The sequence below is a fragment of the Cyprinus carpio genome, chromosome B1, assembly GCF_018340385.1.
Source record: "Cyprinus carpio isolate SPL01 chromosome B1, ASM1834038v1, whole genome shotgun sequence".
NCBI lineage: Eukaryota > Metazoa > Chordata > Actinopteri > Cypriniformes > Cyprinidae > Cyprinus > Cyprinus carpio.
In genome coordinates, this window is record NC_056597.1 from 37,056,148 (window position 1) to 37,084,008 (window position 27,861).

General features: G+C 38.6%; 3 protein-coding genes and 1 pseudogene across 6 annotated transcripts; 2 read left to right on the top strand and 2 right to left on the bottom strand.

Annotated features, from left to right (window-relative positions):
* The window catches only part of LOC109055645, a 29,723-nt pseudogene extending 25,267 nt beyond the window's left edge, over positions 1-4,456 (bottom strand).
* On the top strand, positions 2,689-17,650 carry LOC109091784 (myosin phosphatase Rho-interacting protein-like). 4 transcript variants are annotated; one of them, XM_042717345.1, is made up of 15 exons: positions 2,689-2,935; positions 3,274-4,651; positions 5,519-5,684; positions 6,747-6,824; positions 7,551-7,583; positions 7,873-7,941; positions 8,121-8,210; positions 8,301-8,410; positions 9,538-9,973; positions 10,076-10,295; positions 10,702-10,798; positions 11,388-11,547; positions 12,779-12,892; positions 16,491-16,588; positions 17,273-17,437. In XM_042717345.1, the coding sequence occupies exons 1-15, from the start codon at positions 2,797-2,799 to the stop codon at positions 17,286-17,288; spliced, it is 3,204 nt and encodes a 1,067-aa protein (XP_042573279.1). In that variant the 5' UTR covers positions 2,689-2,796; the 3' UTR covers positions 17,289-17,437. The 4 variants fall into 4 exon arrangements, with proteins under 4 accessions (XP_042573279.1, XP_042573278.1, XP_042573277.1 ...); XM_042717343.1 differs by having other exon boundaries at positions 2,692-2,935; positions 9,538-9,958; positions 16,491-16,577; positions 17,273-17,650; XM_042717342.1 differs by having other exon boundaries at positions 2,693-2,935; positions 16,491-16,577; positions 17,273-17,650.
* Positions 17,651-17,751: 101 nt separating this feature from the next.
* smdt1b (single-pass membrane protein with aspartate-rich tail 1b) lies at positions 17,752-18,850 on the bottom strand. Its single transcript, XM_019115529.2, has 3 exons — positions 18,652-18,850; positions 18,142-18,298; positions 17,752-17,998 (listed from the first exon to the last, which is right to left on the bottom strand). Exons 1-2 carry the CDS (start codon positions 18,811-18,813, stop codon positions 18,161-18,163), a joined length of 300 nt encoding a protein of 99 aa, XP_018971074.1. The 5' UTR covers positions 18,814-18,850; the 3' UTR covers positions 17,752-17,998; positions 18,142-18,160.
* Positions 18,851-19,683: 833 nt separating this feature from the next.
* Positions 19,684-27,579, top strand: LOC109091766 (DDB1- and CUL4-associated factor 15-like). The gene is made up of 13 exons (XM_042717347.1): positions 19,684-19,836; positions 20,448-20,545; positions 20,633-20,771; positions 22,558-22,664; positions 22,755-22,900; positions 22,987-23,145; positions 24,410-24,994; positions 25,902-25,993; positions 26,069-26,191; positions 26,419-26,501; positions 26,582-26,686; positions 26,770-26,885; positions 26,972-27,579. Exons 1-13 carry the CDS (start codon positions 19,741-19,743, stop codon positions 27,025-27,027), a joined length of 1,905 nt encoding a protein of 634 aa, XP_042573281.1. The 5' UTR covers positions 19,684-19,740; the 3' UTR covers positions 27,028-27,579.
* Positions 27,580-27,861: the final 282 nt, after the last annotated feature.

Sequence of the window (27,861 nt, forward strand, 5' to 3'; positions counted from 1 at the left end):
TAACACCTTCATATCAACCCCCAGACAACATCTCAGAACACCTTCACAGCAACACCCCGACAACCACTCAGAACACCCTAGCAACCTTTATAGCAACACCCTGGCAACTGCTCAGAACACCCTAGCAATATCATAGCAACGCCCTGCTAACCACTCAGAGCACCTTCTTAGCAACATCCTGACAACCACTTAGAACACCTTCATAGCAACGCCCTGGCAACCACTCAGAACACCCTAGCAACCTCATAGCAACACCCCAGCAACCACCCAAAACATTTCAGCATCACGGTGATGTTTTGTATGGACAAACACAACTCACAATCACTTTAGAAAGTGTGCATCCAAATGAAATGATTTAATGTTTAGTTCCTAAAGAGTAAATTTGAGTGTGGCCTTTTACATTGAAATTATAGCACAATAGTAACATTGCTTTCGTCAGAATGCCTCTGCCAAGTGCAACCCAAGATCAAGCTGGCCAAGCATTCTGCACTTCAATTAGCACTAGAGCTTGAGCTGCCATCAGTGTGACTTCATGGAAAACAAAGAGGGGAATAAGAGGTTTGCTCTGTGATCCCATTGCATTTTAATGAGCCGATCATGTAGAGTCCTCAGGGATCAGACGGTAACACTATATTCCAGCACAACATGACGATAAAATACGAAACAGCAGCAAACTCGAATCGCAAAGTCATCAGAAATGTCCAACTGAGCTGCGAGAGCTCGGCTCACGTCCACCAACGCTGGTTACTTATGCGCCGTTACCGGCAGAGTGAAAAACTAACCAGAGAAGAACAATGGTCAGAGCTGGAAATAACTAAGGAACACAGAAGACGAGAAAAGGTACATGTGAACTGGGAACAGGAGAACAAGGAAGCAGACTCGGGTGCAACAGGGACAGAGCAGGTGTGATGAAATAGTCATGAGGAGAGGCAGAGTCTAGCTTGAGTTACACCTGCCGCTCCTAAAGTAATGAAGGAAAGAGCCAGAGGAGGAACGCCACGGAGATGGGGAGAAGAAGGAGAGATACAAGACGCTGGCAAGGGCATTAGTGAACTCTCGGGAGCATTGAGAAGGTTTGTGGAGTGTTTTATTTGTGCACCTCTGCTACTGAATTGATTCTATTCCATCACTGCTGGTCACTTTCATCTTATGTTAAAAGGTGCATGTCTTGCTCACCTTGCATGTCTGTGCTGTAAGCTCATGCCTCAAACATGTATGTAGATGTTAAACTGAGTTATTGTAAAATGTAACAGTACTTGATTAGTAGCTTGAGCTCTGGCATAAAAACCATCTAACCTTTAAGCCTCAAGGAACTTGTTTAACTCACGAGCTACATTAAAATATCCTGTTTCTGGTACAGATCCTGCTAAGATTGCACTTATCGCTGTTTTTAGGAGTTAAAAGGCACTCCTACCTTCACCTCAGAGACGTAAATTATTCAAGAGTGCTTGGATTCCGTCACAATCTGCCAATCAGGGAAATTAAGGTGATACATCCTGAACAAGCAGCCGCTGAGATGTCAGTTTGTTCTTCACTACTTTGTATCTTAACATGACCGTGTGCGTCAATCCAGTGTGTGTATTGTTGAGTTGGAGGGCCGTCAGAGTAACCAGATGATCTACAACAAAACCAAAATAATATAAAAATGCATTTTATGGTTTACATGCAAAGTAACACTTTAGTGTAGGAACCAGTTCTCACTATTAACTAGTTGTTTAATAGCATGCCTATTAAATATGCCTATTATTATTATTCTGATTCTGATTAACACATTGGCTGTTTATTATTACTTATAAAGCACATATTCTGCATGACCATATTCTACATCCCTAATCCTACCCAATACCTAAATTGAACAACTAATAAGCAGCAAATTAGGAGTTTATTGAGAAAAAAGTCGTAGTTAATGGTTTGTTAATAAAGAGAATTGGACCTTAAAATAAAGTGTGACCACATGTGAAATAATAAATGGACAAGGCAATAAAGTTTCTCCTGTCTATACAGCAAAACCTAAAACAAACAAACAAACAAACAAACAAACAAACAAACAAACAAACACACGATTTAGATGTGAAGTGGAATCTGACCAATGGGGAAAAACCTGACTGGGTTTTACTTAAAACAGAGGTGCCCAAAATATTATTATAGTTAACTAGATCTAAAAATAAAACGATAATAATTTTTTTTAAAAATAAAGTAAAATAAAATAAATTACTTCTAATTTTATTTCAGCTAGCAATATTTCTATTTTTTCTTAGTTAAACTTAAACTACTGTTTTTTTTACTGGTGTACTATAATAAATAAAACTAAAATAGAAATTAAAATACATAAAACTATAGACAACTTAAAAATAACTAATAAAAATAAAAACAACAAAATTACAAAAATGTTAACTAAAATTCTAATGAAAAATAAAATATATATAATAGTATTTATTTTAAAAACAAATAAAATATTACAAATTGAATTCATTTATATTCTATACTTTGGAATTAGAAAATAAAACAAAAAATATGTTAAAACAAAAAATAAATTAGAAATGAAAATATTTCCCCCCTTTGCTCATGTGATTTGGCATGGCAGGTCAAAGATCATCACATAAATCCACAGATAGCATTAAAAAAATCAATGTGAAATTCAAGAAAATAGCCGGCAGAATAATCTGATGTTTTATGATTTATAACAGAATAATCTGTTTTATGTGCAGCAGAAGCAACAGCTCTAGAACAAAGAGTGGACCTGGAGAACTCATCCGCAATCTAAAGAAACAACTATTACTAAACTAAACCTAAAGCATGACTCGACTGGAACCGGCACTTCAGCGCTCAGAAAGTCGCTCTGTGATAGAAATGCAGAGCAGAAGAGGGAGCGCCAACACAAGCAGACGAGGAAGCATCAGCATGAGCAGAAGAGGAAGTGTCAGCCAACACACAGGTGAGATTTAACCCTGTATAGCCTTACATATGAAATGATAATCAGAAAATTGAAGAAAAAAAGGCCCAAACTGAGCAAAATATGTAATTTGGTGTAGTCCATGATATTTATATGGCAGGTGAGAATAAAGCCTGAATAAAATTAGGATATTTTGTCAATAGTTTGATCTAATGTGAGTTATTTATATATTTATAAAGGTTAATTGAATAATTGGCAATTTTAAGTATTTGTTTTTAATTTATGTCACTTAAAATATGTCTTAGTGAGATTTAATCATAGTTTCAAAACATTGCATTTAATGCAATGCAATACAATGATGTCATGTCTTCCTCAAACAGACACTAGAAGGGAAACAGAACAAAGCAGCAGCCGCGCCATTTTTAAAAGGGCCAATCGCTTCCTCTCACGGGACAGGGAACAGGAAGATGGCAGTCCTCCCGCTCCCGTGCGCTACTTCGAGAGGGGCCACCCTCTTCCAGCCAATCACAGTCCTGAGCGCAAAGCCACAATCCCCTACCGAAACCCTGACCTGGGTCTCCCGTCCTATAGGAGGCGCTCCGACAATCTCAGCAACGAGGCAATGAGCGGCCTCTCCCCCCAGCGACACATGTCCTATTCAAATTTCAGACGCGGGGACAGCCAATCCCGTGCAAGCCCTCGTTCCAGCAGCCCGAGATCTACGAACGTCTCACCGCAGAGGCGAGGAGAATCGCGCAGTTCGCCCCATCGCCGAGGTTCCACCGGACACCGGACGTCCCACACGTCCTCTCAACAGGCTTCTGGGAAATGCACTCCATCACGAAGACGTGATTCGGTGGTCACGCGCACCACGTCTCCCTCGCGAAGCTCAGGTACGAATAAATATGGGGAGACCTTTAGCCCCGCCCACAAAAGAAGCCCCTCCCAGAGCTCCTACGGACACAGCTTAGATTCTGAAAAGCTGTATAAGAATCTCAAATCAATCGTGAGTTCAGCAGAGTCAGACATCTCCGAAGAAAGGAACGGCTGGTCGAAAAGACATTCTGATGTGGAAATCGATGGCGATTATAATGAACGCAGACACAGTGGTCGCAATAGCGGTCGCAGCAGTCGAAAGAGTGGTGCCCGCAATACTGGATACAACAGTCGGGATTTCTCTCCTAAACGAGGCTATCGTGATGACAAAACAAGCCGCGGCAGTCGTAATAGTGGCTACAACAGTGGATCTAACAGCCCTGGTGCCTCAACGCCTTATCAAGATTACGATGAACATGGTATACTAAAAAACGGTACTTCGAAAAACAAAAGCCAAAGGAATGGTGGATACTCAGACACCTCTGGCAAACAATCCAGATCTGATTCCCGCCATTCGCTAAGCCCCACCCACTCCTCTCTAAGCCCCGCCTCACCTGCATCAACACCAAATATCTCCCAATCAAGGCGGAGCCGGGATCAGGTTCCATCCCCTGATTTGCCCAAATCCCAAGCCTTAATATCAGAGACGGACAAGCCGGTCAATGATCGGAGCAGAAGCAACATCAGGCGGGGCTTGGAGGCGCTAATTCTTTCAGAGAACACCAGGTCTTCCAGCCAACCCGCAGTGCCAGAGATGACCATTGAGGACTATGTGATCATTGCAGATATTCCCCGATCGAAGCTGTACCCTGAGGAAGAGGAAGCAATAATAGTGAGGAGGAGACCACAGAGCCGGAGCCCACGCAGAGACAATCAGCACAGGTCAGAGATTTGAAGAGAGATGGTACCACTTTTCCACTGACGTGGTGCTGGTGTTAATGAAAAAGCAGATGCCTAATCTGAACATTTCCACTGGAAAAAAAGAGGAATAGACATCCTATTACAAGTTATTCAAATTACGTTATTTACAGCTTCCATCTGAATTATAATTAAATAACTTGTGTCCATTACAAAGGTTTGGCCATCCAAATTACTGGATATTAAAATAAGGTCTTAAAACTAAGCTTAAAACATAAATAAACAAGTAAAGTAGGACATTACCACAGGTTTTCAAACTTTTTGATGAAATCACCAGGTATGATGATTCTCTGAGGATCGATTGACTATTTTCCTAAAAAATGTGAAAAAAATATTTAATTTAATTGATTTTTTTAAAATCTATCTTAAAATTATATATATATATATATATACACACAGATAAAGTCATGGGGACTACATAAAAATAAAGAAATGCTATTAAAAATGCTATTAATTTATTTTATTATTACTACCTGTTTATAACTAGAGCTGTCAATGAGAAAAAATAATTTTGACTAATTTCATGATTTAAATTCAGTGAATTAAACATATTTAATAAAAATAATAATTTTGGCATTCCTAAAAATGCATTTAATGCAATCAAAAAATATTTTTCCTCTCAAAATATTTTCAGCGGCCCCAGTAACATCCACTTCATCCCACAAACCCCTTCATTACATCATCTTTTAGCTCTCAAGTCAAAATATAGATCCCCATCAAAGCACTGGCATCATTTCAGTGGCAAAGTGAGTTTGAGAGAGAGGAAACCCTTTCAGTAAATATGCTTTAAATGCTTAAATGCTCAAATGCTTCTTCTATCTGTGCTTAAAGCTATGGGGATGGGAGATATGACTGTGAGCGTGAGGTTTCAGAAGAGCGAGGCAGAGGAAGAGAAAGAGAGAGAGGAAGAGACCGCAGAGAGAAAGAACGGAGACGTCTAGACAAAGAGATGGGAGGGTCGTCAAAAACCAACAGCACTGCATCAGGCCATACACAGGTGCCTGAGATTACAGTTTCACACACTACTTCCCTTTCTCACTGGTGTCATCTATTCTCCCGAATCTGTGGAGGCAAAAAAATAAATGAATAAATAAAAGTGGCATAAAAATGGCACATATTTGGACAGATGATAAAATTAAAAATCCCATTCATTTACACTGAAAGAAGCATCTTAGACAAATTGTGAGACTAGATTATTATTATTTTGATGTTTTGATGTGTATGCAACCACCTAGAAACCACTCAGAAGCTAGTAGCTCCATAGTAGTCCACTAAAAACACCCAGAACACCTCACAGATAGCAGTGTTGGGAAGGTTACTTTGGAAATGCAATAGGTTACAGATTACAAGTTACCCTATTTAAAATGTAACAAGTAGTGTAACTATTACATCATTAATGTAACTGATTACATTTGATTACTTTCTGATTACTTCTCTAAATATCTAAAGTTTTCAACAGTTAATCATTTTCAAGCATGTGAGCTCAACACTCGAACTAAGATTATAATAATTTAATTTTTAAGAACAGCCACCACAAAATTAGACTTTAGTACTTCATTTTTCTTTGAGATCATTCTGAGGTTAAATACAGATTAACAATCATAACAAGAAATAGTTTAGCAGCTATGATACTGTTTTTAGGAAACACTGGCATCTAACAATGCCTTGGAAAAAAACTGTTAATCTTAGAAAATAAAGCATATAGATAAACCCAACTAATTAAATCGGTTCTTAAATAAGCATGCGTCTTAAACTCCTCATACGTTTCAAAACAAACAATGCAATTTATGAAATAGGCCTATATCAATAAAAATCTGATTGTGTGTGTGTGTAACAATTCAGATGTAATAATTAACATTTTCACAAGTAACTGTAATTTAATTACATTTTTTTTCTCAGTAACTGTAACAGAATACCGTTACATTTATTTGTAAATTACGTAATTCAGTTACATGCAACTAGTTACGTTACTCCCATAGCTAGCAATGTGTTCTTGAGGCACAATTTTGAAAATAACACGCTTAAAAATTGGTTAGTATGTCTCTGAATATGTTTTCAGAGGTCCAGCAAAAATGGAGAAAGCATTCGGATGGTAAACGGAAAACAGAAAGGTCCAGAAGAGCCCCCTCAGATGCAGGTAAAGTCACCTGAAGTTACACCAACGCTGAGATATTCGGTTTCGAGTTCAGAGGCACGTGTCTGTTTTCGCAGAACGCCATTACATAGTACATTATATTTAGCGCCAGATATAAATGTTTTAGTTAAGCTATGAGAGGATTTGAAGCTTAAATTATGCTGAGAGAAGCTGTACAGCTCAGTTGGTTGATGTGTCAAAGCGCGAGCTGCTTCGCGGAAGCTTCTGGTCACGTGACTTACTGTTGGAGATGCTCGTCTAGTCAAGCAGGGATAATTTAACGCTTTTGTACATGTTCTATTTATTTCTAAAGCAATATTTTAGCGCGGGAACTACTTAAATGAGCGCGAATTTGTATTTATTTAATGCACGACTTTATGGTCGTGCGAATACGCATTTCTGTGACACATCGTACTTGCGAGAATTGAGCAACTAAAGTAGTTTCTTTCCTCTTTCATGCATAACTTACTACAACCGGATACCCATGTCGGTAAGTCGCTGAAATGTGTGTGTTTGTTGAAAAACTCGAGTAAATGGTGTGTGTGTGTGTGTGTGTGTGTGTGTCCCGTGCTCTGGATTACTCAGCTCTGGAATGTCATATTGTTGCTCTGGGAAGATTTTTTTACTGTAGATGTTGAGTTGAATGTATATATTGAATTCCTTATGCATGCACTTGTTTTAACGCAACTGATTCTGTTTCTTATACTTGATCTTTCGCTCTGTAAAAAGGGATGGATGTATATGCTGGATGAAGATGAAGAGGTACAGGTCTGCTTCTGTTCAACTAGATCTGTTACATGACATTGCACTGTTATAAGGAAGTTGGCATAATATGACTTGCTGTACTTTTACTTTTCATATTTTCCCCTATTTTTAAAATGCACAAGTGGAAATGTTGACCACTTAGAGGATTTAAGATACACTTCTTTTGATTTTGCCTGGAATCTTGTTCAGAGAGCTAGAAAAATAGATAAGGTTTTGATTATGGTGCAATATTGATCTGTTGCTGCTTCGTGAAAATGCACTATGAGTTATTTGTTTTTGTTTGTAGTGGAGGAAGCACTGGTTCGTGATCTCTGATTCAGGATTGAGATACTATAGAGACTCTGGGGCTGAAGAGGTGAGCGAGAATAGCCATGCAAATAAATTATTATTAAGGACTGTACAGATATGTCATGTGGAAAACATGGAATAAATCATTGGATACATTTAAACATGGTCAAATTTGTAAAATAGTATCTGAACGCATGATCTGGTTTAATGACACTATCTTGAATTCTGTGTTTTTCGCCGTGATAGAGAGATGAGGCAGATGGTGAGATTTATTTGCGTCACTGTCTGCGAGTGGAGGAATTTGATGCCGATAAAAACTACGGACTTCAACTGCATGTAAGAACGTGTCACAGAAGTTAAGAGGACCAGTCATCAGGGAAAAGTAAGAATATTCCTATGTCTCAGACCTCTGTGATTGATCTGCAGATGCGTGATGGATTGGTGACCCTGTCAGCGATGACCTCCAGAATCAGGAGGAACTGGATCGACACACTGAGGAGGAGAATATCGTTCAGGGATTCGGCTGAAAGCATTCGGTAGGACAGAACTGAAGAAATAAACGCAGAGAATCAGTCACGGGCGGATTTCATGAAAACTGTCAAGAGCATGTCTGAAAAGAGAGAACTAAATTTTTTTTTTAGAGATATGACAATGTTTTTAGGACCATTCATGTTTTACTTTCATGACAATTAAATATATTTTATAAAGCACAGTAGTAGTATTTGCTATAATGCCCTTATGCATGTTTAAAAGCTATTTGACATCCATACTGTATAGAATTACAATAATGTGTATATAATGAAAATTTACATTTAAAATGTATAGTAAAATAGCTGGATTGTAGTGACAATAATGCAAAAATATCTTAATGTTCTTAAAATTATGTTCATAAAGCTTTTCTTATTAATGTAACAAAGCTTAATATTTGTGCTAAATACAAATTTTACATTTTAAATATTTTAAATTAAATATTATGTAAGACGTTTTCATGGTATTCACCCATAGAGAATTTATGTGGATATTCAAAAAAGATTAAATATCCACAGTTACATCTTGCTATATTGATGATGGTTTTCTGAAAGATTCAGAAAACTGTCAAGGACAAAAAAGATAATGTTTTGACTTTTGAGAGAAGACGTGAAACCTAGTTTTCAGTCCATAAAGTGTTTTTAATGACAATTAAGCATATTTTATAATATACAATAGTAGCATTTGCTATAATGCAACTATGTAGCATTACAATAATGAGCATCTAATGAGAATCATCGTTGATAATAATAATAATAAGAATTATGAACACACTTAAAATAGAATACAAATAAAATAGAAAAAACTAAAAAAATTAAATAAAATAGCTGGATTACAGTGAAATTGTCATAAAAATAATGTCACATTACAAAAAAAAAAATCTTCACGCTAAATGCATTTATTTTGATTTTGACTTTAGGTTGAAACATGACATGTTTTCATATATTATTCACCCCTCAATCATTTATATCAAAATATATCAAATATTCATGAATCATTCCTATATTGATTATGGTCATCTGAAAGATTTGGGTTTGACCTTTAAACTGAAATAACGTTACTAATGTTTCACTGGAGCAGGTTTGAGGTTTGACTTAGTCATAAGTAGGGAGTTGAAATCTCTGGCTGTTCTCAGATACCCAGACAACAGTGACATCAGCGACAGAGAGGACTCCGGTTCCCAGAATGCACCTCCCGCACCCCATGACCCGGGGTCAGGTGTCGGTGGTCCGTATCAGGATGAACCCCACATGACATCCTCACCGTTAACCAACCGGCGGGAAGCCGGCGAGGGCCGCGACCGAGAGCTTGAAAGACGTCTGGAGGGCCGAACCAAGTGGTTCCAGGAGGGAATTTCTGACAGGGAGGGCGAAGACCCCTGGGATAAGGTGGAGTTGAAGAAGGGTGCCGTGACTACAGTGATTTTGACTCAGCCGCAGGTTCCTGACGCTCAGACCGGGCCAGACATAGAGAAGAAGTGGGCGGACTTTGAGCAGCTTCCGATCGGAGAGAAAAGGTCCCCAGTTGGTGTCCAGAACCCCCAAACAACAAATGAGGTGCTTCAGGGGGAGGTGTGTTTTTAGATTCAGATATCTTTTTTGTCTAGGACCATTTAATCTGCATCATCTGTCTGTGTGTGTGTGTGTGTGGTCTGGATGCATTGTGTTGGTCAGGTGTTGACTCTGAGGCAGCAGATCGAGGCTCTTCGTCAGGTCCGTGTGGCAGCCGGTGTTTGCGGTCCTGATGCGCCCTGCGCTCTGAAACTGGAGCAGCTGGAGAAAGAGCACCGAGAGAGACGACAGAAGATACACGAGGAGCACGAGAGAGAGCGCCGAGAGATGGAGAGAGACAAACAGAGACTGCTGCAGGAGGAAGCCAAGAACGCAGTGCAAGGTCAGCGTGGGCCGCAGAACATCACAAGGGTCAAATAAAAGTGATAAACATAAAGGTGTTATATAATCCTTTATTGTTAAAGAAAGAAATGCATTCATTTGATCAAAGGTGGCAGTAAAGTCATTTATGATGTTACAAAAGATTTCTATTTCAAATAGATGCTGTTCTTTTGAACTTTCTATTCTTCAAAGATTTCTGAAAAAAAGGATTGTTTTCCACAAAAATATTAATCAACCGTTTTCAACACTGATAATTGACTGGAGTAATGATGCTGAAAATTCAGCTTCACATCACAGGAATAAATTACATAATATTTCACAAAGAACTAAAGTAATGATCAGGTGACTTTTCTCCATCATTGTAAGTACTAAGCTTCCTGTCATTTGTTTCATCTTCAACGCTGCAGCGATGGAGGCTCTGAGGAAAGCTCATCGGGAGGAGATTGAGAAGCTGAAGGCTCACGGAGGAGGAGAGACGACAGACCCCTCCATCAGACAACAGCTGTACGTCCACATCTATACAAATTCATACATTTAGCAAGAAAATCATGAGCAAAATAGGATATCCAGTATCTATGGACAATCAAGTAAACCTAATAACAGTAAAGATTATTCTTATGTTTACTTTAAAAATTAAGATTTCGTAGCAAAAAGACACGTGAACCATGACTTCAAGAAGATGGACGTTTGTACAATTATCCTAAAAGGCCTTTTACTTACTAAAAAAGTCAAACAAACCACAAAAGGCATGTAGTAGCAAAATTTCGATCATGCTGATCAATTAGATGCCTTTATGATACAGTAGGCTTTATAGGGTTAATAGCTACACTTCTGAGAATATATTGCATTCCAGAAAACGGCAACATCTTGTTCATACTCTCATGGGAATCCAGTGCCAGTAATCAGTATTGTACATAAACTCTCATCTGTCCCGCTCAGCTGTGCTGTAATTCATTTCTCACGGCTCAGAGAATCAGAACACAGGTGTCTGACTGACAGTTTGTAATTGACAAGAACCCCACGGAGAGAATCAGCTGATCACTTATCAGTCAGGGATTCAGTTAATCAATGCATGGCCCTGTGTGTCTATCAGGCGCGAGTCGCTCTCTCTGCAGCATGAGTTGGACGGTCTGTCGGAGCGCTATTCCCAGCAGTGCTTGGAGCTCAACCGCATCCAGAACAGCACTGAAGAGCGAAACGGAGAGATCCGACGGAAGGAGAGAGAGATGGAGCAGCTCCGGCAAGAGAACCAGGTAGACAAGAAGTAGTGTCCAAGAAATACAGATTCGCCAATTAAATAATGTATGATACACACTTTGTGTGGATCCACACTGGATCTGAGACTAACGGGAACAAAATACATTGATTGACGTTCTGCTGGGATGTCCACGGATACGAGAAAATCATAATTATGATGTGATTTGGTTGCTTTTTTTTTTTTACTTTTTGACAAAGACAGGAAGCTTTTTTACTTCTAGTATGACATAAAGCATTAGATGTGAAACTGATGTTTTATTAGGTTTATACTGCCACAAAGAATTATGGGAAATGTATGTTCAAAAGTTTGGGGCCTGTAAAATTTTTTATATATTTGAAAATGGCCTCTTCTGTTCACCTTGGCTGCTTTAATTCAATCAAGAATACAGTCAAAATAGTAAAATAGCTAAATATTTTTTAATATTTTTACAATTTTAAATAACTGTTTTCTATGCGAGTATATTGTAAAATGTATTTTAATCCTGCAATCAAAGCTGAATTCTCAGCATCATTAATCCAGTCTTCAGTGTCACGTGATCCTTCAGAAATCATTCTAATATGCTGATTTGATGTTTGATTTGATTCTATATATATATATATACATACATATATATATATAATTTTTTTTCCAGGATATTTCTTTGAATAATGAAAGTTCAAAAGAACAGCATTTATTTGAAATAGAAATCTTTAGTAACATTATAAAAGTCTTTGCTGTATCCTTTGATCAATTCAGTGCATCCTTACTGAATAAATTGTTACATTCCTAACGTGAAAAGAAGCTTACAGAAAATTATGGTTCACTAGTAATTATGGTGATGTTCATGTGCACTAATTTAATAAATGTGATCATTCAGACACCACATTTCATCCTCATGTCAGATATTAAAATCTAACTCACAGCACCTTTAAAATTACAACACGCATATCAGTTAGTCAGAGAGGAAACAGATAGAGATTTCAGTGTCTGTACCATGATGTCTCAACAGACAGCATCCTGTTGCATTGTTCTCAGAAGAGTGACTGTCAGAGTCGGTGTGAGTATTGTTTACTCAGCCAGGACTGGATTACTAATACTAATCAGGGTTATTGACACTATACAGATGCTACAAAATGGGTTTCGGATCAGCATGAAACACAAATGATTGCCTTGTTGTCAATATGTGAATGAGCATGTTTGTGGTGTTTAGTTTGGATGTGTCAAAATCACATTTCCTGTTCTCACAGGAACTGCAGGCACGTCTGATGGAGGAGATAAGTCTCATGCGATCCTTCATCACAGGTCAGAGGTCAGGAGTTGTTCCCCTTGGCAGCTATGAAAGGAGCACCTCCGAACTAGAGGTAAGGCTCTGACCTTTGACCTATACATGAAATAAAAAAACAGCAACCATTTCAAGATCAGCTTTAAAATAAAAAAAAATGATTCAGAAAGATTTATATGGACATACAAGATGCAATGCAAATTGAAGCTCAGTCAGTCAGCTTGTACGCCCCCAAAAATATACACTATGGTTCAAAAGGTTTGGATCATATTAGAATGATTTCTGAAGGATCATGTGATACTGAAGACAGCACAAACAAAGGAGACCTCAATTACAAGGTATTACTTTCAATTAGCTTTAACTTTTTAGCAAATATAATTTTATAATTAGATTTTTTGTTATCAGTACATTTAAGGGAATCAATAAACTTTAGCCCAAAACGCTTTAAAACATGGTTTAGAATTACACATTTTACTTTTATGTATATAAAAATTATCAAAAAAAATCATAGGATTTACCATAAAGTTAACAGAAATAATTTTCGATTCATAATATATGAAGACATCTTTACATGTTTCCAGATCTCTGTTGAAAATACCTAGATTACATTTTTTTTTTGAATAACAACATAATTACACAGATATACAGGTGCTTCTCAATAAATTAGAATGTTGTGGAAAAGTTCATTTATTTCAGTAATTCAACTCAAATTGTGAAACTCGTGTATTAAATAAATTCAGTGCACACAGACTGATTTAGTTTAAGTCTTTGGTTCTTTTAATTGTGATGATTTTGGCTCAAATTTAACAAAAACCCACCAGTTCACTTTCTCAACAAATTAGAATATGGTGACATGCCAATCAGCTGATCAACTCAAAACACCTGCAAAGGTTTCCTGAGCCTTCAAAATGGTCTTTCAGATTGGTTCACTAGGCTACACAATCATGGGGAAGACTGCTGATCTCCAGAAGACAATCATTGACACCCTTCACAAGGAGGGTAAGCCACAAACATTTATTGCAGAAGAAGCTGGCTGTTCACAGAGTGCTGTATCCAAGCATGTTAACAGAAAGTTGAGTGGAAGGAAAAAGTGTGGAAGAAAAAGATGCACAACCAACAGAGAGAACCGCAGCTTTATGAGGATTGTCAAGCGAAATCGATTCAAGAATTTGAGTGAACTTCACAAGGAATGGACTGAGGCTGGGGTCGAGGCATCAAGAGCCACCACACACAGACTTGTAAATTTGGCTACAGTTGTCATATTCCTCTTGTTAAGCCACTCCTGAACCACAGACAATGTCAGAGGCGTCTTACCTGGGCTAAGGAGAAGAAGAACTGGACTGTTGCCCAGTGGTCCAAAGTCCTCTTTTCAGATGAGAGCAAGTTTTGTATTTCATTTTGGAAACCAAGGTCCTAGAGTCTGGAGGAAGGGTGGAGAAGCTCATAGCCCAAGTTGCGTGAAGTCCAGTGTTAAGTTTCCACAGTCTGTGATGATTTGGGGTGCGATGTCATCTGCTGGTGTTGGTCCACTGTGTTTTTTGAAAATCAAAGTCACTGCACCCGTTTACCAAGAAATTTTGGAGCACTTCATTCTTCCTTCTGCTGACCAGCTTTTTGAAGATGCTGATTTCATTTTCTGGTGTTGTTTGGCTGCTGCCCCACACTGCTAAAAAGCACCAAAAGTTGGTTAAATGACCATGGTGTTGCTGTGCTTGACTGGCCAGCAAAACTCACCAGACCTGAACCCCAGAGAGAATCTATGGGGTATTGTCAAGAGGAAAATGAGAAACAAGAGACCACAAAAATGCAGATGAGCTGAAGGCCACTGTCAAAGAAACCTGGGCTTCCATACCACCTCAGCAGTGCCACAAACTGATCACCTCCATGCCACGCCGAATTGAGGCAGTAATTAAAGCAAAAAGAGCCCCTACCAAAACTCTGGTACATGTACAGTAAATGAACATACTTTCCAGAAGACCAACAATTCACTAAAAATGTTTTTGTTTTTTATTGGTCTTATGAAGTATTCTAATTTGTTGAGAATTTGTGGGTTTTTGTTAAATGTGAGCCGAAATCATCACAATTAAAACAACCAAAGACTTAAACTACTTCAGTCTGTGTGCATTAAATTTATTTTATACACGAGTTTCACAATTTGAGTTGAATTACTGAAATAAATGACCTTTTCCAGACATCCCAACCTGCAAAAAGTCATTTCAGGGAGGTATCCCGAAGACCCCCCCCCCAGAAAAAAAAAGAGGAAGGAGCACAAGTATATGATAATTTCACCACAGAACATGACTTTACTAAAAGATATCAAAGCATAAAATATTATTTCTATAAGCTATAGGCCTATGCAGTTATTCGTTAATTATGTTTAAATATGTAGATTACTTTTATTATTTATATAAGCTGCTTATACTATTTATGTAAACTGCTTTTATTTATTTTCCATTGAAACTTTAAACAGGTCTAAGGAGTTTGTTGTTTTTATTTAGCCTTGGCAACTATAGCCTGAATAATATGCACATGAAATGAAACATGTCAACTCACCTCAACATGCCTTTTGCAATCATTTAACCCGCCATGGGCAATGCTGAAGTCGCTGTTACAAATAGTGCAGCGAGCAAGACTGTCATTATGTTTGACACTACAACACTAGACTACTACTTTCGTGTAGTCTGCCGTAAAATGTGTCTTATACTTGGTTTTTTAATTTGTTTTTATTTTGTGGCTCTCTCTCTCTGCCATGGTGCTCCTGTTACTAGATAGACATAACTGATTAATTTGGTTCGGGAGAAGAGATAAAAGCCCGCCCACACTGACAATTGATTGGTTGATTTGCCGAAACAGGCCAATCAGGATGCTCTCTGTCTTACATACGCTTCGCACACACGCACACTTGCACACACACGCAAGGTCTCTCGCTCCCTCTCCCTCTCTGCCGTGCGCGCGCTACATGGTTTTAAACACAGTCTCTGTCTCGCATGCGCTTTTGCTCGCTCGCTCTAGATTCCGGGAGTTTTTAACTAATTCGCGGGCATCAGGGAGCCGCTATCATTATGCGGGAGACTCCCGGGACTTCCGGGAGACTTGGGATGTCTGCTTTTCTACGCCATTATTTAGAAGCACCTGTACATGTGCTGGAGGGGCTGGTGACGTCATCGGGGGCGGGGCATGTGATGTGAGTGGTTGGTGTTTCTGTAGACAAACACTGCCATCTCCTGATCACCAGCGTGGACGCACTGTAAACCCTCTCCAGCAAATATCAGTCAATATGTTGTGTTTTACAGTCATTGTTTTTTCTCCTTTGTCCTGCTAAATGAACTGTCTTTGTCCATTTGTGTGGGTGGTTTATACATTATTTATGATGACACTAGTGTGGGTGTTAATAATATTGTTTTTATTTCTCCATTCATGAGGGAAAGAGCATATTTTAGGTGCTGCGACTGGTCACTGTTTCATTTTCACCAGTTTGAATAATGCTTCAGCTTTTTTGCACATAATTTAAATAGCCCCTGGTATGACAAATGAAGTTTTGCAAAAACAAATTGTATGTAGTTTGTTCGTTAAAATGTGGTCAAAAAATGAATTAATAATTGTATCAGAATTTAATCATATTTCAAGTAGTTTTAAATGGAGTATTATTATGCTGACATGTCCTTGTCCGTCTGTAGATGTTACTGAAGGTGAAGGAGAGCGAGGTGGAGTTTCTGCACAAGGAGATCAGCTGTCTCAGGAAAGAGGTCCAAACTCTTACTAAGGTACAAAGCTTGTGAGTGAAAATCAGCATGAAATCTAAATGAATACTATTCACTTTCTTTATACATGTTCCTAGTCTTATTGCAGTGACAAAAAGCGTACATAATAAACCTAACTTCAGATGTTTGGGATCAGTAAGATTTTTTTTTTTAAAGAAATGAATACTATTATTCAGCAAGGATACATTAAACTGATCAGAAGTGACAGTAAAGACATTTATAATGTTACAAAAGATTTCCATTTCAAACAAATGCTGTTCTTTTGAACGTTATATTCATCAGTGTCAAGAAGAAAAAAAGAATCACGGTTTTCATGTATATTCCTGATTCTTTTCCACAGTTTTCAGCATCAAATCAGCATATTAGAATGATTTCTGAAAAATCATGTGACACTGAAGACTGGAGTAATGATGCTGAAAATACAGATTTGATTTGTGAAATATATTGTGTTTTTGAATATATTTGTATTGATGGTGGTTATTTTGATTTGAATTCAGGATTTAATTATATTACAGTTTTTTTTTTTAATCATATCAACCCCAAATGTTTGAACGGTAGTGTAAATGAAATAAACCAAGCTGTGTTTACACTACTCTTCAGTATTAATATATATGAAAACCTTTATAGTGATGCTTAGCCGTGAATAATCACTGTATCGATTGTTTATATGCGTAGTAACAGGGTTTCTCTGCCTGCAGGAGAATGAAGCTTTGAGCGAGCGCTATAAGCAGGTGTATGTTGAGCTGACTGAATTACGGGGCCGCAGTGAGAGAGACATCAATGCACTTAAAGAACACCTCAAACTCACTGATGCTGCACTGGAGGAGGGGCGTCTCCTAGGCAACAGCACCAACCAATGAGAGCACAGCAAGAGGTCAAACAAGACGGATGTGATGCACTGATTTCTCCATCTCCCTCTGGTCATGTGTATACAAGATATTGTGTTATGTGAAGCTCTTTTTTTTTTTTATCTTGTTAGTTAGAAACTAAAGTGGTGCTGAAAGTCAATAAACATTCCAAGCTCTTAAATCAAGATATATTTTAAGTTAAACACAATAAAAAAACGTACATCTGTAGGACGTGTGTGAAAGTGTATGAATGTCAATGTAATATTTTTGCAAAATAAACCACGTATGATAAAACACATTACATATATATCAAAAACACAACCAGCAGCTAACATTCAAGTAATTTATTAAATAGAAGAGAGGCGGCTGATGAGGGCAACCTCAAGTCATATTGTCTTTGACAATATTCAAAAACATAAAAACAGCATTAAACTTTGGCTTATGGACATGGTTAGTGTAATGCAGGATGTAAACACAAAAATGTGTTGACCATCTTCATTATTGCATAAATATATTCAGTACATCTGCATCTGGAACTGCTCGGAGGATCTTCAGACTGCTGGAGTAAAACATGCTCTGAAAAAAACAAGAACATGAATATTTGAAAACCACATACACACAGTAACACACATATATATATATATATATATAATATATATATCTTATATAAAATTATATATATATATATATATATATATATATATGGTAATTAGATTTACATATGACGTGTAGCTGAACTCAGTCGTCATCATCATCATCATCTGGGACGAAGATCTCATGTTCCTCCAGAAGAGCAGCGAAATTTTTACTGATCAGATTACCGACATACAGGAACGGAACCACCACTATAAACATGCGGGTCAGACCGAACGGGACCTGCAGAAATATGATAGAAGTAGATCAAATTAATTAATAATATTATTAATACTTATTAATAATATATGTGTGGTGATCGAAAACGGTACAATTGGCGTTATTAAAAATATGCAAATGAGTTTCGTATGAACAGCACTCAAATCAAAAGAAGTCATTAATTTGACTTATATTTATTTAATTGATTTATTTTATAAAAAGTAAAGTAAGTATTTCCTTGTTTTATCAAATATTTGCCGGTCCAGTCATTTCATTGGTTACTGGTCATGTCAGTCAAGCCATTCATAATTTTCATTGGCTAAGACGAAACCCAACCCTAGTTACTGCGTCCCTTCGGGAGACACGTATAAACGCACCTTAACTGGTTTAGGAAGGACAGCCCCTGTTGTGGTTGACACGGCGGTTCGGATGAAAGACGGTCCTGTCACGTTTACTGATTTTGGGCCAGTGTTGCGGCTCGGTGTTGCAGTATTTCTAATGAAAAAAGCCCGAGAGAGACGACCTACCAACGACGCCATGTTTCTTGCCTGTGCGTTTTAGAGACACGCCCAGTAGACACGCCTCTTTTGGGTTTGTAATTAGGGGGCGGAGTTAATGTGAGCTATTCATCCCGCGCGGTTAATGGACTCAGCAAAAATTATTTATACTTCTATTACAGTATTTTTTTTTTATGAAATAGTTGTTTAATTATTATAACATAATATTAATTAATCATTGGTGTTGTATATTTTGCATTAGTAATGTCAATAAAGCTTAATAATGGATTGAGACTCTGTATACCTAATAGAAAGGGAGGGATTTCACACAAACATTCATTTAGCAACTATTTCAACAGAGACACACCTTCAGATCATAGGTCTATGGTCCTCCACCCCTTGAATACAGGTATTGAAGTCTCGACAATAACAAAATGACAGTGTGACACAAATATAGCATGTAGAATGGCCACTTAAACACACACACACACACACACACACACACACACACACACACACACACACACACACACACACACACACACACACACAAATTTACTGATTTAATGAAGCCTTTAAAAACGTGATAATGTAACGGAATATAAAATATAAAATACATTATTAATTGTATAATTTACTGCAGTGCATAGACTGAGACGACGTTTACATTATGTATGAGATTAGCAGATTAATCAGAAACCTCATAAAATATGAACTAATTTTCATACAATTACTTTTAAACACTTAATATGCGTTATTGTCAAAAAAAAAAAAATTAGCGTTGTTGATTGGTGAATACTATGCAGACCCCAGAGCCGTTGAGAAACTCTCTGGCAGAACACCCGCCCTCGTTTCTTTGATTGACGACGCTTGTGACCAATCAAAGCCCTCATCTGAGAACGCAGAGCCAATCAGCAAGCTGGCCGGGCTGCACTGAGGGCAAATCCAAAGAGCTGGCAAAAATCAAAAATGGCGCCCAGCTCGAAATCAGAGAAAGACGACAACAAACAAAAACAACAGAAAAAACATAAAGATCACGTCGTCAAACTCCTTACGCGCGGGCGGGTAGGCAGAAGGGGGGATTCGGGTCAAAAGTGGCATTAATGACGTGACATGTTTTTTCCTCTAAGCGTAACGTAGATAATAATGTGTGTTATTAGCATTTTTAGCTGTAGCCTCATTTAAAGTCATTATGTGTCTCGCTCTGTTTATTATTGATATATGAATCTTTTAATGGACGCAACAATGGAAACATTTTTATTTACAGTGTACTGTTCTTTGGGGCAACAATAAATGTTCAACAAACAATGTTTTTGATTATGAATCTGTCATTATTGATATGCCCATCAATGGTCAAAAGTGGATTGTGCATTATTCTCCACTGACATCTATCATTCTCATTGAAATAACAGTTTCCATCTCATTACTGCATAGGTCTATACTAAATAGGTCAATATTTAACATGAATGAATGGTAGAAATGCCTCTGTCAGGTAGTGTTCAGTGCAAACATGATCATCATAACTATTATGGATTTAATTTTTAACCAAAACAACATTGATTAAGCAGCTTTCTCTACAAAGTCAGTCTTAACGGCCAATTTAACTGTACTTATAGCTAATATTTCCAGGTGTATTACTCTGTAACTGTATTAATATATCTCTTTAAATCTGTCAGTTGAATGGGCATCTCTCTCAGCGGCTCTTCCGGAAACTCCCTCCACGCGTCTGCATCCCGCTGAAGACCATCGTCAGTGAGGAGTTCCTCAGAGCAGGGTGAGGAGGAGATGCGATCCGTCCCTTCCGTTATCTTGGAGCGATATGAATGCTGTATCTGATTGGTCTGTCTCTCTCCTGTCACAGACACATCTTCCTGGGCTTCACCAAATGTGGCCGTTATGTGTTGTCCTACACCAGTGACTGCGGCGAAGATGACGACTTCTCCTTCTACACGTATCACCTGTACTGGTGGGAGTTCAACCTGCACAGCCGCCTCAAACAGGTACATATGTTCCTATTTGAATAATAGAACTTTCTCAGTTTTTGTGGTTGGTTGCTCATCCTTTAAGTCAGTTTTGACTTGTGGAGTTCCTCAAGGTTCTGTCCTTGCTCCCATTTTATTTTCAACCTGCACAGCCGCCTCAAACAGGTACAGGTTCCTATTTGAATAATATAACTTTCTCAATTTGTGTGGTTGGTTGCTCATCCTCTAAATCAGTTTTGACTTGTGGAGTTCCTCAGGGTTCTGTCCTTGCTCCCATTTTATTTTTCAACCTGCACAGCCGCCTCAAACAGGTACAGGTTCCTATTTGAATAATAGAACTTTCTCAATTTGTGTGGTTGGTTGCTCATCCTCTAAATCAGTTTTGACTTGTGGAGTTCCTCAAGGTTCTGTCCTTGCTCCCATTTTATTTTCAACCTGCACAGCCGCCTCAAACAGGTACATATGTTCCTATATGAATAATAGAACTTTCTCAGTTTTTGTGGTTGGGTGCTCATCCTCTAAATCAGTTTTGACTTGTGGAGTTCCTCAGGGTTCTGTCCTTGCTCCCATTTTATTTTCAACCTGCACAGCCGCCTCAAACAGGTACAGGTTCCTATTTGAATAATAGAACTTTCTCAATTTGTGTGGTTGGTTGCTCATCCTCTAAATCAGGTTTTGACTTGTGGAGTTCCTCAAGGTTCTGTCCTTGCTCCCATTTTATTTTCAACCTGCACAGCCGCCTCAAACAGGTACATATGTTCCTATTTGAATAATAGAACTTTCTCAGTTTTTGTGGTTGGTTGCTCATCCTTTAAGTCAGTTTTGACTTGTGGAGTTCCTCAAGGTTCTGTCCTTGCTCCCATTTTATTTTCTTTATATATATGCTCCCATTGGGTTCAGTTTTTAATAAGCACAGTTGTTATGCTCATTGTTATGCTGACGACACTCAAATTTACGTGTCTTTTAAGCCAAATGGCATCCAGGGTTTGACTGCTTGTCTGTCTGATATTAAATTACTTGGATATAAATGCACTAGTTAAATCAAGTTTTTTTTTCAGCTTGCTAAGGTTTTTTAACATGTGCTGAGTTTGAGAGAGTTATACATGCTTTTATCTTATCTTGACTAGACTTATGCAATTCAATGTATATCGGTATTAGCCAATCATATATGAATCACAGTACAAAATCTATAAACAGTACAAAATGCAGCTGCTAGACTTTTGACTGGCACTTGCAAATACAAACATATTACCCCTGTCCTGTCCTGTCCTACTCTCTTTGCACTGGCTGCCAGTCCATTTTAAAATAGAGTTTAACATTTTACTTTTTGTTTTTAAGGTTTTAAATGGACTGGCACTGTTGTATCTTTCTGACCTTTTGCGTTTACACACCCCAGCTAGATGTCTAAGGTCATCAAATCAGAAACTCTTATTGGTCCCTAGATCTAGACTGAAGAAAAAGGTGATGGGCCTTTTTTAAGGAACAGCCTTCCTATGTCTAGAACAACTGCAACACAATCCCTTTTTAAAACAAGGCTAAAAGCCTATCTTTTATAGAAGGCTTATAGTGTATGAGCCAACAGGGGCTTATTTTAAAATGATTAGGCTATGGTTTGTCTTGTCATATCATTTTATGTACTTTCAAACAATACTATTCAGCACAATGGTCAACCGTTGCTGTTCAATTGTGCTTTGTAAATAAAATGAACTGTACTGATATAAAATCTGTTTTATATAATAGACTAAACAGACATCTAAAAATTACCCTATTATATAATATGAACTTCATCTGTCTCTCTCTGCAGGTGCATCATGTGCGTTTGTTTGCGGGTGAGGACATCTACAGCGATCTCTATCTGACCGTTTGCGAGTGGCACAATGATCATTCCAAGCTGGTCGTCTTTGGCTTTAAGTAAGAGCCTTGCTCCTCTGTGCTGTGTGTTATGAGCCAGTGTCTGGGTTATTACGGTTATCTAAACATGTGCTCTCTGTGATCTGTCAGCACACGCAGCTCCAGTTCAGCCCTGATGAACATGATGATGAGTGATGAGAACAACAGGGACATCTACATCACCATCACCTCAATGCCTCCCGCACAACCGTGCAAACAGTGCTGCCCCGCGTCCTCCGTGTCCACTATACGCACAGGTGCATTGGTGTTCTATTAGCATAGATGAATTGCTCCTTTCCAGTTCCTACAAAACAAACACTTTTCTCTGTTCACATGTGTGCAGGTGGCGAGTGTCTGCAGCACGGTTACGTTCTGAACGCTCGCTATCAAGTGGTTTATCCGTTCCCGACGTTCCAGCCGGCGCTGCAGCTGAAGAAGGACCAGGTGATTCTGCTCAACACCAGCTACTCTCTGGTGGCCTGCGCCATCTCCCTCTGCTCAGGTACACAGCCAGTGTTTGTCAACGTCAGTGTGTGTCGGTCTGTTGATGGCCACATGAATGTGTGTGTTTGCTTTCTCTCAGTACAACTTGTTTTAGGAAATCAGATTGTTTGGACAGTTCTTTTAATTTAAATGAATAAAAGAATGATTCACGCTACTCAATAGTTATGTTCTTCTAACTGACCAATTAATTCAAACCACTGGATCATATGGAGCCATTTGAAATAAATAAATACAAAAAGTAAATAAAAGATAAATCCATAAATGAAAAAGTAAAAAAGCTTTTTTGTAATATCTTCTGTTTGACACTGTTTTCAAATCATTCATATACTTTATCGTTCAAAAGTTTGGGGTCAGTAAGATTTTTTTTTTCATACTTTAATACTTTCATAATTCATACTTTTCTGGGGCTTTTATGGCTTTTCATTGAGATACGACAGTAGAGAGATAACAGGAAAGCACTGGGAGGAGAGGGAAGCGGGATCGGCAAAGGACCTTGAGACGGGAATTAAACTCGGGTCGCCGTGAGCGCAGTTGCGCTATAAGCCCTTTCACACATACAGACTTTTCTGGAAAATTACCGGTAATGTCGTTCCGGTAATTTTATGCCAATTTACTGGTATTACTGTGTGAAAGGGGTTTATGTGTCGACGCACTAACCACAAGGCTATTGGCACCAACATAATTCATACTTTTATTGAGCAAGGACTGAGTAAATTGATCAAATTGATTAAAATTGACAGTAAAGCCATTTATAATGTTACCAAAGATTTTTATTTCTAATGAATGTTGTTCAACTTTCTATTCATCAAAGAAAATGTGTCAAAGTTTCCACAAACATATGAAGCAGCTCAACTGTTTTCAACATTGTTTATAATCAGAAAGGTTGATCGTGAGCAACAAATCAGCATATTAGAATGATTTCTGAAGATCATGTGACAGTGAAGACTGGAGTAATGATGCTTTGATCACAGGAGTAAATTGCGTTTTAAAATATATTTAAATATAAAGCAGTTCTTTTAAATTGCAAAAATATCTGACAATATTACTGTTTTTACTGTATCTTTAAGCAAATGAATGCAGCCTTGGTGACTTGTTTCAAAACATTAAAAAGATCTTTTAGATAAATTTCATAACATTTATTTGCTGCTATATATATATACAATGTTTTTAAATAATTGATAGTAAACATGGTGTACTGTTTATTTATTTTAGTGTGATTTAATGATCTCTTTCATCTGATGTGTGAATTCCTCTCGGTGCAGGAGACGGGCAGCAGGAGGATCAAAACAATCAGATTCTCTACCGTAAGGGAGACGCTTCCTCCTCTTCTCCTCCTGTTGGACCTACATCACCTTCCTCATCCTCATCAACCTCGTCTCAGGGGTCACCTGACCTCACACAGTTAAAGCCCCATTTCACCCCCCTCTCCTCCAGCCAATCACAGGCGGCCGTGCGGGCCAGAGAGTTCGCTGCTGACATTTTCCGCCGAGCTCAGGCTGGAGCGACGGAACACGACAGAAAAGCCAAAGAGAAAGAAGAGACGGACACCCAGCGATTCCACAGCGAAGAGGAGAGAACGAGAGAGAGACAGGAACGAGACGCAGAGGTCCCGGGACCCTCGTCTTCCTCCTCAGGACAGAACCAAAGTTCAGTGCCACCCACAGAGGCAGAGGACAGTGCTGTGTGTAACACAGTCATGTCTCCTGGATCCACCTCCTCTCTCTTCTCTCTGTCTCCACATGCTCATGAGCCTTCATCCTCCTCTTCCTCCTCAGAGCCTGCTTACGTCAACTACACCACTCTCAGATACAGACTACCGCAGGCCAGTGCGTCAGAGCAGCTGAGCGGTACGACATTTCTCATCTGTTCTTGTCATTAAAGACACACACACAGACACACACACACACACACACACCCAAAACTTGAAATCAGATGTAGATTCAGAAACCTTTCTGAAATATTAGCTTCAGTGATGAATCAGATTGATTCAAACCAGTAGCTTGTCTTTTTGAACTGTTAATTGCAAGAACCGGATTCATTTATTTATGAATCAGACTCTGCCGGACACACTTGTGTTTTGTGAAAGTAATTTGTTCATGAATCAGACTTTACTGGTCACTTCATACATTTATGATTCACAAAAAAAAAGAAAAAAAGTAATTTGTTCATGAATCAGACTACGTCGGTCATGCTGTGCATTTTTCATTCACTAATAAGAACTGGTTCATGAGAGCCATTTTTACATGAATCAGACTACGCCAGTCACACTGTATGGTTTTGATTCGCTAGAAAGATTCAACTCAAAAAAGTAATTTGTTGATGAATCAGATTAATACTGGTCATATTGTACGCTTATAATTCACTAAAAAGAGCTGATTCATAAATGTTGTTTTTTCATGAATTGGACTACGCCACTCATGCTATATGTTTTTGATTCACTGAAAAGGACTGATTCATTAGAGCTCTTTGTTCATGAATGAGACTACGCTGATCACACTGTATGTTTTATAATTACTAAAAAGAACGGGTTCGTAAGAGCCATTTGGTTTTGATCACACTACACCAGTCACACCACATTTCCTTTTTGACTTACTAAAAAGAACAAACTCCAAAATAATCATTTGTTTTCTGATTAGACTGTACCAGTTATGCTATGTTTTTCACTCACTGAAAAACAGACATTGTTTTTGATTCACGAAACAGAACTGACTCATAAGAGTCCTTTGACTACACTGGTCTGTCTCTTGTCTGTAGGAGATGAGGATGATAAAGTCCTGCTTCCTTTCACGGTGACGGATCTGAAGGGACGAAACCTGCAGCTGGTGACGGGACAGTTCAGCGGTCAGGTGTGTGTCTGATTCCACACACGTCTGATGCTGCAGGGCAGTGTTTGATCTCTCGTGTTTTTGCGTCTCTCTCAGTGTGTGTGTGTCGAGCAGCTGACGCTGGACTTCGAGTATCTCATCAACGAGGTCATCCGGAATGATGCCGACTGGGGCTCCCAGTTCTGCTCCTTCAGCGACTATGACGTCGTCATCCTCGAGGTGATGGGATTTTCTTCAGGAGGAGCATTTTTGTTAGGATTTGTTTACAAAATACATTAGTGCTGCCCATTTTTTTCTGGAAGTATTTTTTCCATTTATCTTTCCCGTAGGGATTTTTTTTTAGAAGTTTGAAGATGACAAAGATGAATGGAATGTTTACTCTGCTGTCGCGCTCTATTGGTGCAGTGTTCTAATTTGCATGTGTTCTGCTGTTTCTATGGCAACAGGTTTGCCCGGAGACCAATATAGTGGTGATAAACATCGGGCTGCTGCTGCTGGCGTTCTCTAACTGTGAGGATGAGCACTGCAGGTACACACACACACGTACACACACACACAAACACATGATGAAATGTTCATTAATACTTTGTTTTCTGTCTGTGTGTGTAGGCCGAAGTCGTATCACTCCAGTCTGCAGGTCAGTTGGGATCTGAACACTGGAGCGTGTCATACAGTCGGTGTCGGTGACCTCACTGAGGTCAAAGGTCAGACCAGGTAATGACCTCCGGATGTGTGGCCCGTGCTGTCTGTCTGTCTACCCTCGCTCAGATGTTCTCATGTGTTTGTTTGTGCCGCAGTGGAAGCGTGTGGAGCTCCTACAGGAAGTCGTGTGTGAACACCGTCATGCGGTGGCTCGTTCCCGAGAGCAGCTCGCGCTACATCAACCGCATGACCAACGAGGCTCTGCATAAAGGTTTGATTTAGACACACACGAGCAATACACCTGCACTACTTTTTTATGTTTGTGAAAGATTTGCATTTTTTTTCTGCTCGTTGCAGGTTCTTCTCTTCAGGTGTTGGCTGATAATGACAGAGGCACGTGGATCGTCCTGTGAGAGAGACGACACACTCACACACTCCTCAGTGCTGCTCCGCTGTGTCCAAACGCAGCTGCTCTCAGTGTTTCTGTCGTGTTTGCTGCGTGTATCCGTGTGATTGACATAAAGACACGGTGCTCAGTTCCACCTGTATGCAGACAGCGCGGGACACTCTGGGAACATTTTATGAAACACGTCAGCGATCACAGAACTAAACTAAACTCGCACACTTCTACACGCTTGTTTTGATGTTAGTGTAATGGACTGAAGTAGTTCTTTTTCTGTTTGAAATGCCCTGTAATTGGAAGGTGCAGCAGGATGTTTTCGTGGACAGAAATAAGACGTTGCTTTGGGGCGCATCTGTATTTGTTTGCTTGATTTGTTTTGTTTGTTTCAGGATACCGTTGTTTACATCGTTTAGACCGAGTCCTCAGCCAATCAGAAGCTGTCGACCCCTCCTGCCCTTTTTTAATACTAGTTGTGGCCTCACAGCTGGACTGGATGAGAATATTGATTTTATGCAACGTTGTTTTACTTTATTTTTGATAAAAATTAAATATTCCTTCAGTACTTCACTGGTTTTATGACTTTTCATTGCATCAAAGTGAGCAGTGTTATTTTAATATGATGTATATACAATAATAATGTTTTATCATATTTTTGATTAGCTTTATTTTTCAGCTTTCATTTAAATTTTGTTGTAGTATTTTACATAATTTTTTTTGTATATATATATATATATATATATATATATATATATATGTGTGTGTTTTAGTTTTAATAATGTTATTTCAGTTCATTGCCAAGGCAACATTTCTTATTTTCAGATTAATTTCTAAATGTTACGTTTTT